The sequence below is a fragment of the Malaclemys terrapin genome, chromosome 18, assembly GCF_027887155.1.
Source record: "Malaclemys terrapin pileata isolate rMalTer1 chromosome 18, rMalTer1.hap1, whole genome shotgun sequence".
Taxonomy (NCBI): domain Eukaryota; kingdom Metazoa; phylum Chordata; order Testudines; family Emydidae; genus Malaclemys; species Malaclemys terrapin.
This window is the reverse complement of record NC_071522.1, coordinates 11,762,610-11,781,291: the sequence shown is the minus strand read 5'-3', so window position 1 is coordinate 11,781,291 and position 18,682 is coordinate 11,762,610. Positions and strand designations below refer to the sequence as shown.

At 42.8% G+C, this 18,682-nt stretch overlaps 1 protein-coding gene across 1 annotated transcript in view; it reads left to right on the top strand.

Moving 5' to 3' along the window:
* Positions 1–18,682, top strand: part of PITPNM3 (PITPNM family member 3) — a 361,048-nt gene that overhangs the window by 332,147 nt on the left and 10,219 nt on the right. Inside the window, exons 13-16 of the mRNA XM_054008467.1 lie at positions 853–1,001; positions 6,914–7,030; positions 8,394–8,510; positions 16,139–16,287. Of these exons, the coding sequence (XP_053864442.1) occupies positions 853–1,001; positions 6,914–7,030; positions 8,394–8,510; positions 16,139–16,287 (532 nt within the window). The remainder of the gene's footprint in view (positions 1–852; positions 1,002–6,913; positions 7,031–8,393; positions 8,511–16,138; positions 16,288–18,682) is intronic.

Below are 18,682 nucleotides of genomic sequence, written 5' to 3'. Positions count from 1 at the left end.
TTAATTAACCCAGGTTAATGTTCTCCATGTATATAGTTGGGGTTTTTTGCATTTTGCTCAGATAAGGTAATTAAATTGAGGTCATGCTTTTTATTAAGGGTATTTTTTAAGTCATTTATAAGGAGTAAATTTTAATAGGTGTTATAAGCATGTTCCAATCTTGGATACTGTTACCCCTTTTTTGACCCAAGCAACTAGTCAAAGTTTGGGTCCCTGTGGGTGTCCCATTTGGGAGGAGAATTTGGTGATAGTCAGGTATTTCTTTGATGCAGTTTTGTTTATTTACAAAGAATGTACAAAAGTCCTGTGTCTTAAAGTGCTATAGATAGTTATAAGCAACCTATTGGCCTGCTGGACAATACTAATCTGTAATTGATGAATTTACCCTTTTTGAAAACATCTATTATTCAGAGATGATTAACCCTTTAAGAGCTATTTGTGAGTGAATTCTTAATATAAAGTGACAACATTAAACTAGTCAGTTTCATTGTATGTGGTCTTAAGACATTATAACTTATCATCATTTATATGATGGCAGCATGCAAAGCCCTCAGTTAGAATCAAGCTCCCATCATGCTGGGAGCTGTGAATATGCTCCCTGACCCAAGCAGCATGCAACTAATGGTACAATTTGCATTGAAAACACTTGAGCAACTGTTTGAAACCAAATGATAGACTGTTTTTGATTCATGAAAACATTACAATTAATATTAGGCTTTATAATGTCTTTTACAGGAACCTACATTTTGGGAGAATCTTTTTAACCAAGTTGCCTAAATCAAAAAGAGAGCGATTATTAACAGGGTATCTGTTAGAAACGTGGTTCCATGTTGCTTGTTTGTTGTTTTGCAGTTACTGCCAAATGGTGGGGAACAAAGCGAATAGATTACGCCCTGTACTGCCCAGATGTTCTAACAGCATTCCCAACAGTGGCCCTGCCTCATCTCTTCCACGCCAGCTACTGGGAATCAACTGACGTTGTGGCATTCATTTTAAGACAGGTAATTTTATCCTGTCTGTCTGTCTAAAGGATAACTCAGTAATAATCTGTATCCGACCCCTTTGAATGTTAAGCTATACAGCAACCTTCGTTTGGTGAAAAGTTATTCATCCTTTCTGAGAAACAGGCATTGTCTAGGCACATGACCGGGAGTCAGGAACATCTGCTTTCCAGTCCCTGCACTGGCACTGTTCCCAGGGGCATCTCACATTTGTTCTGTTTTGTTTTCAATTTTGCTATCAACTCAGGTGGAGGTCATCTCTTTAGTGGCAGGTGAGGTATGATTGTTATATACTATAAGAGAAGGATGCTTTCGTAGCTAGAGCACAGGAGTGGAAGTAAGATGTGGGTTACATTCTCAGTTTTGTCATATCCTCCTTGATCTTTGGGAAGGCATTTGCCCTTTCTGCTTGGCGTCCCTAGGGTACCACCCAAAAGGTGGGAAGGGGAGATAATACAAAACAAGCGGCAGTGAGAGCTGAATAGTTATCGACAAATCTCTTTGAAGATGAAAAGCACTATATTAAATGAAGAAGAGATGAATTGTCATAAGCTGGCATCTAAAAATAGGCACAAAGGATACAAATAGTAATTTAATGTGCAAGTTCCTGGGCTTTAATCAAGGTTGTATTTTTGGATCAGAATTGTCTGCATAGTCAGTATGGCACTGTAAGCGCTACTCTTTGGTAACAGAAGATGCTGTTGATATTAGGCAGCACTGATGTACTTTGGATGAAATAATAGGTTGGTCTAATTGTGTTTATACGGAGGGCATGGAGGAGTCTGAGCTTTGACTCCTGATAAAACAGGCCCCGAATGACCAAGACATTAGTCTGACCCCGTGATTAGTATGTGTGTGTTTTACCTTTATTTATCAAGAGTAAGTTGACTTCTGTTTACCTGGGAGAGGATTTTCTAAGGAGTGTAAATGAGGAGTAGGTGCTCTTTGCATGGTGATCAGCACAGTATAAATACAAGCGCTGGTTGAAATTTTTCCGATGGAGGAGTACTGCATCTGAAAAATGCTGATTTGATGGAACCAAAATTTTCCCTGGGGATGTCGATTCAGCTGATAGAGCTGTAACACTCACACCTCCTGGTTGTGGTGTTCTGTCCCTCCTAGTGGCACCAATACCACTTAGAGAAAGAGAGATTAATGAGTTTGCTCTACAGCCTTAGCTAACAGCTATCTGGCTTTTAGCTCATGCAGTAGAGGCTCATGCATATAGCTCCAGAGGTCCCAGGTTTGAGCCCACCTGCCGATGACTGGGGTCTGTTGACTTTCTATAGAGTCTGCCTGTCTGGTTTCCTGCCAGCCCATCTGGCTCGCTGGACTGCCCAGCTCCCCAACTGCCCACCTACTGGACTGCCTGGCTGGCCTACCTGCTCAGCTCTCTGGATCCCCAGCTGCCCAGCCAGACATGTTGAAAACTTCCATTCAGTTCTTCTGAAATAGGGGTTTTTTGTTTGTTTTTTTTAAAACTTCCATTGCATGGAAAATTGCACATTTCCAACTTTCCGTTCAGATTTGTAACAAAATCTTTGTTGAATAAACTGTGTGTCAATGGAGCACTAAAGTCCATTGCTAAATTCTTATGCAAGTTCTCAGAAGAGTCATCTGCTTCCAGTTGGTGCAGTAGCTTATCAGCCGATTCTGAGTCAAAACCTATATATTCCTGCCCCTGTACAGTATCAATGTATACTTGTTTTAATTAACTCTGTTTTTATCAGAACTGAGGGGGACCTTTAGCTTGGACACTGGTGCCAAGATCTGGAAAAAGGTTTTGTTTTCTTCTTCAACAGTCACCTTTTTCAATGGGTCCTTAAGTTGAGTAGGAAGTGTCCTCATCAGTCTATCATTTGCCTATCAAGAAGGAACCTAAAAATATCTACAGCTTACACTGATTTAGTAACTTCATGCCATTTCATTTGAACAGAATCCTGTGCATTTTCACAAGAAACCAGTGACCGTTAAACTTGTCATTATCATGTTCCTTATTCCAGGACAGAGGACAGCTGTAATATAGATACATCTTGGACTCAGTCTAAAGCCAATCTCAATCTTGAAGTCAATGGAAAGACTTTCACACACTTACCATCTCTGAACAGAAGAGGGAAGTGTTTCTTGTGTTTACCCTTATAATTTACTCTTTCTATACATTCTGCATAGCCATTACGTGTATTTGAGATCAAAAAACCTCAGAGTTCAACTTTTGAAGACCCTCTAATCTGGGGGTTTGTAAACCTTCCTCCCCCAGGTCAAATGTTCCCCTCCCCCATGCATGCTGATTCAGTTTCTTTCCACAAGCCTATCTTCTTTTAACTGGTGTTATGCACTAAGAATAGAAGAAAACTTCCATTCCAAAGCTAAGCTGCGAGAGGTAGACATCCTGTATATGCTATTTGTTTTTCAATACTCAATTTTTTCTGCCTCCTCTTTTACCTTCCCCCACGTTCCTAGTAGTGTCTCCATTTATTTTTCACTCTGCCTCCCCTCCCCCCGCACCATTAATGAAATACGAACCCACTGCTATTCAAGGTTTGATTCAGAGTCTGATTCCCAGAATGTCTGAGTGGTTTGAAAATTATGCATGACACGCTTGTGCACATTGTGGATATGGGTGTGTGTAGGTACATGCATATACACAGTCTGTGCCTAGCAAAACAATCTATCAGATACTGCAAACTTCAATGTAACTCATGCTTTTTTGGCAAAGTTCATACAAGCATATCATCCATCACCCTTTGCGCTTAAAATCAGGGGCTTAGATCCAGTATTCATAACTTCCCCGTTCGATGCTTAGAGATTAAGGTAATGGGCCCCTTAGAAACACCTAAGGTAGACAGATTTAAGAGGTTATGCAGATATCTTTCTGAGGATTTCAGCACAAACTTGGCAATAAATGGTCAGAGGCTCTCTCCACAGTGGAATTCTCAAGGCCAGTTTTTAAGTAAACTTTGCTAGAAACAGTATCATCAGTCAGTTAAAAGCAAAATTTACCCATTAAACAAAACAAATCTCCATTTAAAGGAATAATAGATTTGCTGCTCTCCTTAAAGCGGAGAAGTGGTCACATTCAGAATTTTATTTTTAGAAAATAATTCTTCAAGTAATAGAATTCAGGTCCCTGATTTTCAGCTCTGCAGACACAGACACATACACACAATTTGTTCTGATTTCCAGTGCTTGTGTCTTACTGCTCCCTCCCTCTTCTTCTCCAGCTTTGGACTTTATGCACTTTTTATCATGGCATGCTCTTCCCTCTTCTATCAAGCACCCTCTCCTTTCTTCTTTCAAATCCCTCCCTATTCCTACTTCTCTCCAAGCAATTCTTCCTACCTTCTCCTCCTCAGGGTCCCCCAGCGCGCAGTTGAGCTGTTGTGCTGTGTCTTGACCTGTGTATGTGATTTTTCTTGTGTAAGTTGATTATAAGCTTTTCAGGGGCAGGGGCCATGTCTCTGAAGGACCATGTAGATTTACAGCACTGTGTAAATGACTAGGTAATACAGGTACAACTTGTTCGCTCTGCCTCTGTACAGATTCAGGTTAATGAACGTTCTGTAGAGCCAAATTGTCTTTGACTGAGCAATGCCCATGGTGAATGGGATTTGTGCTGGTGAATAAATACCCTGTCTAAACTAAAACCCCAGAGTCCTCTATACCTGTTAGACAGTCACTCGTATAGAGTAAAGCCAATCATGGGTTACCCAGGTCTGCTTGTACTTGGCTTTAGAAACGTATTTATCTTTCCATTAGCAAATTTGATTTTCCTGTTCGTTTTCCCCATAAGATTTTAAGCAAGTTAAGACAACAAGTAGCACAGATGTAAACTTCAGGTGAAAGGCTTCCCAAGCCAAATCAGGTCTGTCTTGACTCATACAAGTAGTCCCTAGAACTCCAGTAGGTTTATCCATGTGAGGAAAGTCAGCAAGACTTGGCTGTCTTTATGTGGAGAAAAAAAAAATCATTGTGGGCTGAATGTTACCATGTCATTTTCTATGAAAAGATATTTTCCTTCCTCTCATACCTCTAAATATTAGAGGAGAAACACCCCTCATCCTCTGCCCCCACCTTTGCAATGCCCTTCTCTCTGCTCATGACCCATTATATTTTATAAATGTCAAGACTGAGTGCTCTTCAATGGTTCCATTAAAGCCCTATCCTGAGAGGGAGATGGCAAAGTCGATCAGTACCATTCCTGAAGAAGAGCTCTGTGGGAGCTCGAAAGCTTCTCTCTCTCTCATCAGCAGAAATTGGTCCAATAAAAGATATTACCTCACCCACCTCATCTCTCCAGTGCTCTTCCTGTCACTTCTCAACATAACCCCTCTGTCTGTGAAGCGGGTGAGGTAAAAAACAGTGGACAATTAATTGGTTAGTCAGTTGTTCCAATAACTATAGATGTTTCTTCAGGTGATCCTGCTGAGATTGTTGATGTACTTTGACACAGGCAAGGAACCAATCCATTGGAACAACTGTCTCAGAAACATAGCACTACAAGTAAATGGCTGCTTAGCCTGGATTGGAAAGGAATGCTGGCTTTGTGGTGAACACTGAATTGGAGTCTCAGAGACCTAGGTTTAATTCCGTTTCCTGTGTGACTTTAAACAAGTCACTTAGGGCCAGATTTACACTGGTATTTAGGTGCCTAAAGTTTCAGATAGGTGCCTAACCTGCTTCAGTGCTTTTGTAAATCTGTTAGGCCCGTAATTCCAGTTGAAAGCCGTGGGGCTTTTACTCGGAGGACCTTTCTTTGAGACAGCAGCGGCTGCACTGGCAGGTCTGCGGATCTCACTAATGTGCATATAAATATACATTTAAAACAAAAGCGAGGCTGAGATTTTCAAAACTGCCTAAGCAAGTTGGGCGCCCATCTCTTCTAGGCAGCTGGGACATCTCAATCTCAACAGGCACTTTTCCATTTCAGTGTGAACCAGGCTGGGGACATCAGATTGACTTAAAATGTTCTGGGTTTGGCTCCTCTCTATTAAGTGCCCATCAGGAGGGAATCTTGGACACCAGGTTGAAGGAGTGTTACGATATCCATATGGAGGCTGAAATAGTCAACAGCAGCCATTTCACATTAGCTTGTGCAGGAGGCTGAACTGAAGGTTTATGCTTGGTGAGCCAGTTGCTCATTTACACAGAAGTAACCTCATGCTATCCATGGTCCATCGGTCGCCAGTCAGAGTACCAACCTTCTCTTGTTTAAGTTTGTAGACTGTTCCTTTAGAACCACAGAGAGCACAGTAGCTCCCTGTTGGGTGCTGACATTTAGATCATATGGGAGTATGGCTAGACTTGTATTTTAATCAAGCTTTGCATGTTCAACCACTGGACTGAATTGGTGCTGGCATCTTTGTTGTTATGCTACTGCATATGGACCTAATACGTGGAACTACTCGCATGGGGGCTAGGTGCGGAAAGCCAGTGCAAGTGGGGTCAGGGAGAGGGCCACCAGGCCCATCAAGGAAAGGGGAAGGTTGCAGCAAATGCTACTATGGTCCATAAGCTACCATGCGACTGCTTTGTGGATGGCTTCACAGCCCAGGAGGAGAGGATGCAACTGTCCCCGATCCTTATGTAACACTCCCACTGTTTACTCTGGCTTCTGTGGGTTGTGAGGATTTGAGTCTGAAGCAGGAATAAATTTGCTTCATTGTGAATGGAAAACAATACAATGAGCTGCAGACCTGCACTGTGCAGATACAATAACTATCCTCTGCTTGCTTGACACTTAAGGTGAATGAAATGCAGGTACATTAATATTCCTGATCCGATTACCCATTTCTCTAGCGTACTCTTACCAGATGATCTGGGGAACACAACTAAACTGTTGCAGCACTGTGCTTACTCCTCCCCCACAATCTAGTGGCTGCCCATCATTTGTTATAACATTAATCTCATTTCAGGTGATGAGGTATGAAAATGTGAATGTCAAGGAAAATGACAGCTTGGACCCTGCAACACTAAGCCCCTCCAATCCACGAGAGAAATGGCTACGCAAGAGGACACACGTCAAGCTCCGAGTACGTATCATGCGTCATCCCAGAGCAGATGCAGATATGTCTTTCCTGGCAACAATTTCAATGGAAGGCAGTTTTCTCACCTGAAGTGTGATTGTTGCATAACTGCAGATTAGTAAAGAATTGAAAAGCATTAAGTATCTCTAGGGAGAAGGAGGGAATGTATCCTACTGACAGTGAACATATAGCAGTGAGAACTAAAAGAACAGAATTCTGAGGCTTCAAAAAAAAAAAAAAAAAAAAAACCCCGTAAGTGCTATAAAACAACAAAAATGGTATTAAAATTAAAGCAACATTGTTCCAAGCACAATAGGTTGATCTGTAAACTCAAAGCATCTTTAGGTGAATAGTGGATATTGGTTACATAACATTTTGCCTTTGCTTAGCTTCTTAATTCTCAGAAACACAGAAATTCACAAGTCAGAGCTCTCCAACACAGGTGTGAGGTAGGTCATTTGCCCTGCTTTTCAGAGTGAGAGAACCAAAAGGTAAAGTGACCAGTGCGTACTTGGCAGAGTTGAGAATAGAATCTGAACGTCCTGACTCCTTACTTGTGTGGCTAAGGCACGGAACTATCCCTCTCCAGTGCTATTAAACCAGACAACAAGGGGGTTGTGATTTCTAGTCCTCAATCATAATCTTGCTATTAGGGCAGTGGGATCCAATGGTGAGATCCGGGAGAATTGGGAACTGTGACAGCTGGGTTTGATTCTCCTCTCCAAGGGAAAAGGCCTAAGCGTTCATGTGCTTTGTCTTAGCCTTCTGTAAGGGCCAGGGCAGAATTTCAACCCCAGGGAGTAGTGTTAATGTTTGTTTAAATACAGGGTTGTCTGGATCTGTTCAGCACCCCGCATCCTGAGGCCTTGGGGTACTATTATAATACTAATAAACAATACTAGAACATTAGAGAGAAAGGGTGGCCATGTGATTCAGGTGCTGCACTGAGATTCAGGAGAGATGGGCTCTGCCAGACTTCTTGTGTGGCCTTGAACAATTTCCTTAGGTGCTTTTGAAAATGCCATCCTAAGCCACTTAAGAAGAGCACACGTCCTGCTGATTTTCTCAATGGGACTTGGGCTCCTCCTAAGTAATTCATGTGTTTTTGAAAAGTCCCAATCTTAATCTCTCTGTGCCTCCGTTCCCCATCTGTAAAATGGGGATAATATTCCCTTCTTTCCGCCCTTTGTCTGCCTCATCTGTTTAGATTATAATCAATCTCTTTGGGACAGAGACTACCTCTTAGTATGAGTGTCTGTCGTCTCTGACCTTGATGGGGCGTAGACACTAATATAATACAAACAACCTAATACAAAGCCTACCAAAGGCATAACAACGTGGAAATACTGACCTTTTGCTTTCATTTCAGAATGTAACTGCCAATCACAGAGCAAACGACGTCATTGCAGCGGAAGATGGTCCTCAGATACTGGTTGGGCGGTTTATGTATGGCCCCCTGGATATGGTCGCTTTAACGGGTGAAAAGGTAAAGCTAGAGCTTCTGTGGATCATTTTCCCCAAATTAATGTTAGTGGTGACATGTGTTGAGCACACTTAACTGTCTGTATTACATAGAGGACTCCACAGTGATGGGGACTATGTTTAGCATCTCCTGTCACCCTGGCAAACGTGCTGAAACAACCCTTCTGATATCTGACCTTTTCTACCCATCACCTTTCTTATGTGCTCCTGGCCATCTGAACGGGTGGATGCTGAGCATCAGCTGTGAAGTGATTCCTAAGCATTCCATCCTATCACACCACCTACTGGGGACAGAATTAACTTCCTGAACAAGAATTAAAAGAGAGAATTCTGTAGCAGCGGCAAATCATGGGAGAAAAAATGTATATCCCCCAGATGAGACATTCGGATAAAGGAATTGGGACTCCGGGGGAGTCACATCATTGTTGTTTCTCTTAAACTAGGAAGCTGAAGATGAATTTTAGCACCGGAGTAGTAATGTGACCCAGCTGGGGCCGTTGCTGCTCCAAAAGTCTCATTCAATAGAAGTGTTTAAGGCTAATAAAGCCAAGCATTAAGCTACAATAAACCAGTGAGTGTGTATGGCCTGATCATGCAGTGAGCACTGGAGGGGCAGAGCCCCACTGGACATCATTGCGCTTGTTGCAGGATGGGTGAACCACCCAGCCCACTTTTGGGGTAGAACGTCTGGCCCACTGACCTGTGTGATGCCCATTAGTGACTGATACGCAGAGAATACAATATTACCCAGCCTATTGTAGATTCTCCTTTAGCTCAAGTGGCAGGGCTGTGCATTTTGGACAGAAGTTCTCAAGCTACCAGTGTATCCCCGCTGTTGACCAGGAAGTGAATTTCGCAGTGAGGCATCTAGCGGTGCAGTGGACAGGCCGCTTGCCTGGGTGTCAGGAGACCAGGGTTCTGTACCCAGCTGAGCCACAGACTTTTTATGTGATTTCGAGTAAAGTAAAACAATTCGCCTCTCCGTGTCTCAATTTTCTCATCTGTGACATAGAGATAGAGATGCTTATCCTGATATCTTTGCATAGAGTTTGAGTTCTGCAGATGAAAAACATTATACTAGTGCTTGTTGTTATTTTATTACATAGGCACAGATTCATTGCAAACTGTAATGGTGAATCTTTTTGTGCTTCAGTAGAATCGCCCAACAGTGGCTCTGTCATATTTAGATTTCATGATCAGTGCAGTTTTATTTAGTAACAAATGTCTGTAACCGAAAATAATGACAAGGTCCAACATTGCTACACTTATGCCATCAGCTTGTATAAACAAAAATGTGTCCCCTCTAGATGTGTGGTTTAATACCACGAACATAGCCTTAAAAGAATGACTTGCAGTTGTTTCCTTAAATGAGTTATCAGCCTTCATTTACAATAGGTGATGGCATAACTATCACTGTTTTGTCAGAGGAAAATGAAGGTGGTGGTGGTAGCTGAATTATTGAAAAGCAACAGATAGCATCCCTAGCCCTGTCATTGCTGGCAGGGTCGTGACACAGCTGAGCTGAATGTAATCACAGGCTAGGAATGAAATAATGGGTTCTGAGCACAATCTACTGCTTGCACTCTAACCTCGGGCATCTTGCTTTTGAAACCATCTGCAGTTAAATAATCACTCTTAATAACTGGTCTACATAAAGGAAGCTTGCGTTGTGCTCTCACTGCTATTTAACGCACCTCAGCTACCAGGAAATACATGTAGACGTGGGGCAGATTTTTTTTTTTTCCTTTACCTGATGCAGTACAATCCCTGGCAGCACACATGCTAAACTGGGGAAAGTGAGCTAAAGAAGCCAACCGGGACTAATTATCAGGCATAAGCCCTAATCAGTCTGTATTATGACTTCCTCATGGCACAGTGAGAATCTTACTTCAATGCAAAAGAAGTCTTGCTTGGAGTTCCAGTACTCTGAAACAGCCATTATTTCATGTGACCTTGGATAGAGAATTGACCACAGCAGCAGTTTTCAACGTGAGGGTCACAATCAGCTGTCCTACTGCCTTGCCTTTTTCAAATTGCTACATGGGAAGGAGGTGGGGATCCTGGTATGGAAAAGGCTAAGAACCTCTGTGCTTACATGGACCTTGGTTCCCGTAGCCTGGCTGTGACAAATATGTATAGAATGCTGGCAGTCCCATAACTGTAGTGAAGTTGGGGGACACTCACTGCATGTACCAGGACTATTTAATTTAGTCACTGTCACTCTCCCCTTTGGTAGCATTTCTGATGCACTTTTCCCTTGTAAATATTTGGATTCTCACCCTATAGAATTCAAAAGCACCATTGGCCACCTTCTTGAAAACCTAGCAGACAGGCTAAGGCTTGCTTGGTGCCAGATATCCATATCTAAAGATTATCCCCTCAGAAATTAGAACCATTGCAGGGGTAGGAGGAGGAAGCCTGAATTTCTGCTGCCATTGTTGGACTGGTTCCTTGGTTGCATAGTAAACTTTGGTTAATATAGTGCTCGTTAAAGGTGAAATGTCTGGAGAGTAAACTATTAAAATGGGCCATTTAATTTCAAGAGGTGTGCAGATCCTGTAGTCCAACCCCCTCAATACAACAATCTTTATTGTCTGGGATGGTGGCAGATTGCAGATACATTTCCAAAAGAAAATTGTGTGTGCGCACGCGCCAATGGCTTTTCAAAGTCGGTTTGTTCCCCATTCCACAGCATTTGGAAACGCAGCTTAGGGAACCTTGTTGCACCTCTGCCTTTAATGTAATAGCAAAGTCCCCCACAACTGAATTACTGTAAAAGGCAAAAATTGCGTGGCTTTTCCTAATGCAGCCATAGAGAACTCTTGGTTGAGTGACATGGTGGAAGTTGACTAAATTTATTCTGGGAGTAACTCCATTGAAATCAATTAAGCTACAGCAGGGGATAAATTTGCCTCCTTATGTTGACTCCAAACCCAGTAGAGTACATGTAACAGTATTTCTGTGCTTTGTTGTTCTGCTCTACAATTCCTAAGAATGTGCTGCTGCTATGATCTCATTGCAGAATTCAGCCTTTCCTGTGCCAATATAAATTTAATTATCAAAGTGGGGTGAGGTTATATTTAGTTAAGATCGTTGTTTCAATCTGGTGTCTTGGTTTGTAAGAACTCTGAAACAGCCCTATTACTTGAGATGACATAGGGGATAAGATCACAGATTTGCTCAAACTTTATTGCAGATGTTTATCATAGCCCTTTTATTAGATTTTCAACCACTCTTTATTCTGATCACACTGTGTGTGTGTGTGTGTGTGTGTGTGTATATATATATATATATATATAAAAAAATCATCTTTTGGTACAGTGATGAATAGGAAGCTGGGAGCGGGCATCAGTACTGGCATTACGAGAAGCACGTTAGTTATATTTCTCCAGAACTTGATTACTACTTATGCATAACATTCCTCAAATGTAGAATTGATATTTTGAACCTATCTGGTTATGAGTGAACAGTGCAGTCTCATAGTATATTTGCTTTGTATTAAAAGGCTTCAGTTATGCATTCAAGTAGACTACAACTCCCGCCTGCTCATGAAGTAACCCCCCTCCACATAATTTTTTATTTATATTACAGTAGCATCTAGAGCCCCAAGTAAGACAGGGGCCCCATTGTGCTAGGTACAATTGTACAGAGAGAGTGAGTCCATGTCCCAAGGATCTTAAAAGCCTAAATAGGCAAGACGGTGACAGGGTGGGAGGGAAAAGGAAACAGAGAAGTGAAGTGACTTGCCCAGCACTACATAGCAAGTCAGTTAGAGCCAGGAATGGAATGCAGGTCTCCTGAGTCCCACTCAGGTGCCCCATCCATTGGACCACTCTGCCTTTCGAGCTGTTGAAGGCCTAGATTGTGGCATTTGCACTCACACGCATGTTTCCAGGTGGGGGATGTGCGCCACCCAGGTGGCATTCTGCCTGCCCAGTGCTGAGGCAGGCAGGTAGCATTTTCAGGAGCAGCAAATAATCTAGGCTTTTAAAATGATGCAGCATGTGTACCCTTAGTGCCACTGGCTGTGCTGGGAGGGTGAGACACTGGGTCCGGCCCCTTTCATGTGTGGGATGCCTGAGGTCCTTGCCTGTGCTTCGAGAACTGAATCACTGGCACGGTGTCTGCTCTCTGTGTCATCTACTCCCCCTCCCTGGTGCATTTTTGCAGCAGCAGTTAGTCTGGCCTAAGTGTTTGATCTGCCCCTGCTTCCTGCACTGAACGAACTCAGGAGTTGGGGTGGTTGTGCTAGCAATGCAAGAGAACAAAGCACACTGTGTCCGCAGAGGATACAAGGTCACTTGAAATCCAGACTGATTTTGATTATAGAGGCACGAGAAGGAGCCGTGGGAGGGACGACAACTCTTAAATTAGCTGGATCCTGTGCTGATTTGAGCACTCCATAAGCATCACTTTATGCATGATCTGGGAGTCGGATGTAGTTAGCTTCACTTTGGGTTGCTCTCATCAGTAAGCAGAAAATTCTCTTCGAGCTATGATTGCTTTCAGCCTCTTGTGTAAAAATACACTAGAGGAGTCAGTGTTGGATGCTAGTAAGGGGAGGCCTCCCAGTTAGAGCACAGAACTGGGAGACCAAGATTCTAAACTAGGCGCAGTGCCATGCCACCTTGGGGGCAAGTCATGTAACTGCTCCGTGCCTCGGTTTCCCCATCTGTAAAATGGGGATGAATATTTACTGCCTCACCTGGGGTTGAGATGCTTGAAAAGGGCAAGAATTTCTTTGTTCCTGTCAGGCACAGTGCTGCAGCTTACACATATATTCCATTTTCCAAGGGAATTCTTCAAAAGAGTCCATTAGGATTTCTACAGACTGCTCATTTGTATTCCCATCGACTTTCTGTCATCTCAGTAACAGTGAACACATTTGGCTTCTAACCGGTACAAGCACGAAACTAACTAGATTGAAAACGTATCCCAGTTTATTCCTCTTTCAGACCGCAGACCCACTACTGCCATTTAAATGCATGTCTCTGGTATAACCCAAAATACAGCGGTGGGAGAAGGACATAAAAAGACTAACTTGGAGAGACATTACTTATTAAGCTATAAAGATGTGTATGGAAACAAACTCATGCAGGGATGATGAGTGAGGGAGAAGGTAGTGCAGTTAAACCAAATGCCGTTCTGATCAGTCAGATGCTTAATTTGGATGTTTCAAAGGCATTTTACATGCTTTATTAATATTTTATTTGTTTCCAGTGTCTTTCATTATGCATTTTTCTGCATGCTCGGTGTTCTATGGGGAGGTGCATTGTAACCTAAATAGTTTGACTGGCCACACAACATATAACTCTATTTTTGGGTAATGTTGGAGTTTGCACTTCTGTTAAATGTAACCCCAAATTCCATTATTTTCTCCTGCAAGGAAGACTCCAGGATTTCAGCCATGAAATGCCTTGATTCGACATGCAATCTTATTAAGGTCAATTGAACCCCAGTTCCGAGGAAGATAAGTGGAGTTCCATGTCTGTTCTGTCTAAGCTGGGGGTTCCTAGAGTGCCCATCACTATGGTATCCAACGCTCTAATTCAGCAGAGCTCTTTTAAGCACATGTTCAAGTGCTTTGCTGAATCAGGGCCTAAGTCTTTAATTTATGCCACCATAGCATCTAAGCCCCGTGTTCCATAGAAACAGAGTCCCCAGCTGCTCCGTGTGGAAGCTGGGCCAGATTCTCAGGCGGTGTAAATCAGCCTCTTGACTTTGGCAGAGCTATGCCGATTTACACCAGTGTTTATTATTTTACGGATTCTCTCCCCCCCCCCCCCCCCCCCCCCCCCCCCCCCCGGTAAGGGCTTTGTCCTTTGACAACACTTCCCTCCCCCACATTGTTCTGTGTGCCCGTGGTCTGCCTTGCTGCTGCATTCATGCCTCAGAAAGGGCTGCATTTCAGCAATGGGGAAAGCAAAGCTTGCGTTAGGATGTAATAAAATTCTGTCGTTAGTCTCTCATGCCTTTAATGGTGCAAAAGAAGTGTTTGTCATTCCAACTCCCCTGAAGAATTCATTTGGGCTGTGGAATTTTCACTCATGCAAGTGTAGTTAACGTTCTAATTTGGGGGGCTGTCAAATCTCACAATGAAAAAGTACCACTCTGCACTTGTACATAACGCCTTTCATTTAAGGATCTCAAACACTTTGCAAAGGAGGGCAAGCATCGTTCTCCATTTTATATGGGGAAACTGAGGCATGGTGAATAGACATAGGAATCAGTAGCATTTTATGTTCCTACCATAAAGTCGTTGCTGTGGAATGGATATGATTGAGGAGACTTGTTTGAGAGTGCAGAGCAAAGAGTTTGTGTTTGCTTTTTCTGTGAAATTGCTTTTTACTTTGACACTACAGAAGATTTTTTCCCCATCTTTATAAAAGAAAAAGGGAAGAACTGAATGATTGAATAAAATAAAGTTCAAGCTGTAATTCACTAAAGAAAATACATCTCTTCTTTCTTTATAGATCCACTACTCCTTTGAAAATTGTCTGTAGAGAAATGATTCTTCTCACTTTATTGCTATCAAAACTTTCTCATGTTTTCCCCATTCCTTCCTTGTGCTAAGGGGTCCTTGAAAGATTCAGATACAGAATCCACTTAGGGTACAAAATGAACAGTGTGAGCAATAGGCTTTGGCTACACTGGCAATTCACAGCGCTGCACTTGCTGCGCTCAGGGGTGTGAAAAAACACCCCCCCTGAGTGCAGCGAGTGCAGCGCTGTAAAGCGCCAATGTAATCAGTGCCTGCAGCGCTGCACACTCGCTCGCAGCGCTGCAAACTATTCCCCTCGGAGAGGTGGAGCACTTGCAGCGCTGCAAGAGAGCTCTCGCAGTGCTGGCGGCGCGACTACACTCGCGCTTCACAGCGCTATGAATCCGTGAGTGTAGCCAAGGCCATAGAAAGTTTCAGGACTTAGAAAAACAAAATCCTCAGAAACATCCTTCTGTGTGTCTATATGAGAACTATGACTTCACACTGAAGTCTAAAAGCAGCTGGAGGGGGGCAGGGAGAGGGAGGGGGGTAAATGCATTGGTAGATTTTGGTAACACTTCTGTTGTAAGCTTTCAAAAGGGTTTTAGCATTTAATTGTAGTCAAACCTCATTGCCACAAGACATCATTCAGGCCAAGAGAACTGGGCATTTATAGGGATAACAGGAATATGCGAAGTTAGGGGCTCGATTCTGCAAGATGGTCCCACTCTTGTCCCAATCCTGCACAGCACTTAAGCACACTCAGTGTAGAAGTAATCCCTGGTGACTTGAATGGGGGCAATTGTGTGCTTAAGTGCTGTGCAAGATGGAGTCCAGAGTACTCAGTATGTTGCAAGATTGAGCCCAGTAATTTAAAAAAAGTGGTAAATAATAGATCTTCATGCTTCAGGACATAAAACACCCTCTAACTACAGAGGGGTTATGAGAAAACTGTCCAGTGGGCAGATTATCCCATAACCATTCACTGTGGGGTTTCTTGCACCTTTCTCTGAGGTATTTGGTACTGGCCCTTGTCAGAGACAGGATATTAAACTACTACTGCTCTGAGCCAGTCTAGCATGTGCTAGGAGTCTGATGGGTGTTGTATTCTAACAAATGTAATAGTTTTTTGTTTGTTTGTACTTTTACAGGTTGATATCCTTATTATGACTGAACCCTCTTCAGGCAGGTGGGTGTATTTTGACACAGAGATCACCAATAGCAGTGGAAGAATATCCTACAACATACCCAAACAGAAGAGGCTTAGAGTTGGCGTGTATCCCATCAAAATGGTGGTTAGGTAATATTTTCAGATTTCAATGTTCGATAATTAAGGTGTGGGATTCCCTAGTACAAAGAGAGTTATGCCATTAAAAAACAAACAAACAACCCAACAGAAAACTGCATTTACCATGAATGCCATTCTTCAAACGGAGCAAAAACACTTTTTGTTTGTTCACAACAATGAGCAAAGTTATTGCTCTGGAGATGTTTATTCCACCATCATGGGCTCAATATGTAGACAAAAGAGCCCATGCTTTTAGACAACGTGGGCCAAATGATGGCCCTTGTCTGGATGGAGAGGGCATTCAGAGCTCGATCACGTATCTGTTCCAGTTGTGGAAATGGGTGCTGCTGTGTGGATAGACAGAGGGGATGGGGGTAAATATCAGTTCAAGGGGTTCACTGTGGGGCTATGATCAGGATATTTGCACTGGGAGGTGGGACCTCTTGGCAAACCCCCGCTGAACAGATGTTTTAATTTTTGTACTCCGAGGTGGCAGTTCTGAAGAGGAGCAAGGCAATGAGCTAGCCTGGCTCTGAGTGAGGACGGAAGCAGAGGGAAGGGGGTTACTTACATTGCAAGTAACTAATAATAACTGGCAACAAACTATACATGTGATCCTTAGCTACCATCTGAAAACATGTTTTAATTAATGCACATAAGGGGAATGATGCTCTTTTAGAGGGACAAGTCTCCTGTTAATTTTGCTTTCTAGACCAAAGGCAGACTTGGTTAATTGCTAAGATTAATATACTAAGCTGTAGGAGTAAAACTAGTCAAAGTGCTTTATGATATTTCAAAGCCCTCACTTGCAGGAAAGCCTCCCCTGGGCTTCGTAATGGTCATTCACATCACGTGAGCCATCACTGCAGATTTGAATAAGATACTGGAGACAGGATGGTTTTGTGGCCGGTGTAGTTCTGCCACAGACTTCTTGTGCAAACTCGGGCTAGTCACTTCATCTCTTTGTGTCCATTTCCCAGTGCTTCCTTTCCCCAACCCTTTGTGTGCTTTGCCTATTTTTATTATAAGCATTTTGGGGCAGTGAGAGTCTCTTAATATGTCTGTACAATGCCCAGCCCAATGGGGCCCTGATCTCGGTTGCAATATATAGACATTGCAGTAATACAAATAACAGCCAGTGGGACTCCACTAACTAGTGTTTAGTCTTGCAAATACAGGGGATCAGGGCCGTCTGAAGGCCCTAGCAAAGGTGTAGCTTGCGTAATCCAGAGCCTGCTTGTGGGTGGGGTTTGGGTAAAGGATGATCTGCATTCCTCAAGGTGGTGACCAGTTTCTCCTGTTGAAATGAATAGTGAAGGTATTGCCATGTTCCAAGTCTGCAGTTCAGTTCATCTGTTGATGTCAGGCTGACTGAAGGAATCACTTTAATTCTGTACTCAGTGCCAGGCTTATTTTAAATTGAAAAACACAGCCTTAAAGCAACAATTCAGTGAAGTGAAATCAATTGACTCTCTCCTAGCTCTCAAGAGTTCCATGAAAAGCCCTCTGCTGAGTCAAGCATAAAGAGGAAAAATGTGTGAAATAAAATTAATCTAAGTGTGTGGATTGGGGCAGATGTGCTTCTAAAGCTTTTTATGTTTAGTAAGAAAACTGCTAAATGCTTTGACATAAAGTTTTAATTTAATACTCCACTTTAGAGTTAAACTTCAGGCCCACTTGGGAAATACCTTGCAGATTCCACTAAACGTCTCCTCTAAAATAAAAATGGAACTAAAGGTGTCCTCGCAGCTAATCAAATGGAAGATCAGCTTTCCAATTCCACATATATATTTTCTTAATTAGTAATAATTCCATTGGAGAATAGCAGGCAATCAATTTGAGAAGATAGGGCTGCTTAAAAACAAATTAAGGTCTATTTTGGGAAGTCTGCAGTTTAAAACATTGCAATTGACTCAGGAGCCAATCTCCTGCTTCCCTGGGTCTTAGATTGCAGGTTTAATATGCTTCATGCTAGAATGGAAGTAGTTGTTTCCTCCTTACCCTTAAATGATCATGCCTGGACCTGACGTGATGCAGGCACATTTCCAAGCAGAAATCCACCCTGCAAGATGTTGCCAGTAACACCAGATATAATTTCCCCTATAGCTGTAACATTCACCGTGACAAAGGGGGCAGGGCTTGGGTCAGAGCTGCAGAGCAACATGATTCATATGGCAGGAAAAGGTGAGGGATTTGTGGAATCTCTGAACCTGCCTTTTGCGGGTGTGCTAACAGCTGTGCTCCAGTGAAAGAATACTCAATGAGTAGAAGCTTGCAGATGCCAGAGCTCTGGAAGTAGGCACCTAGTGTTCGAATTCCTCCCCTTTTGTGAATTTGTTAGATTCTTCTGGGCCAGTATTTTCAGCACAATAAACAGGGACAGAGGGATGGTCGATTCCTGTCCATT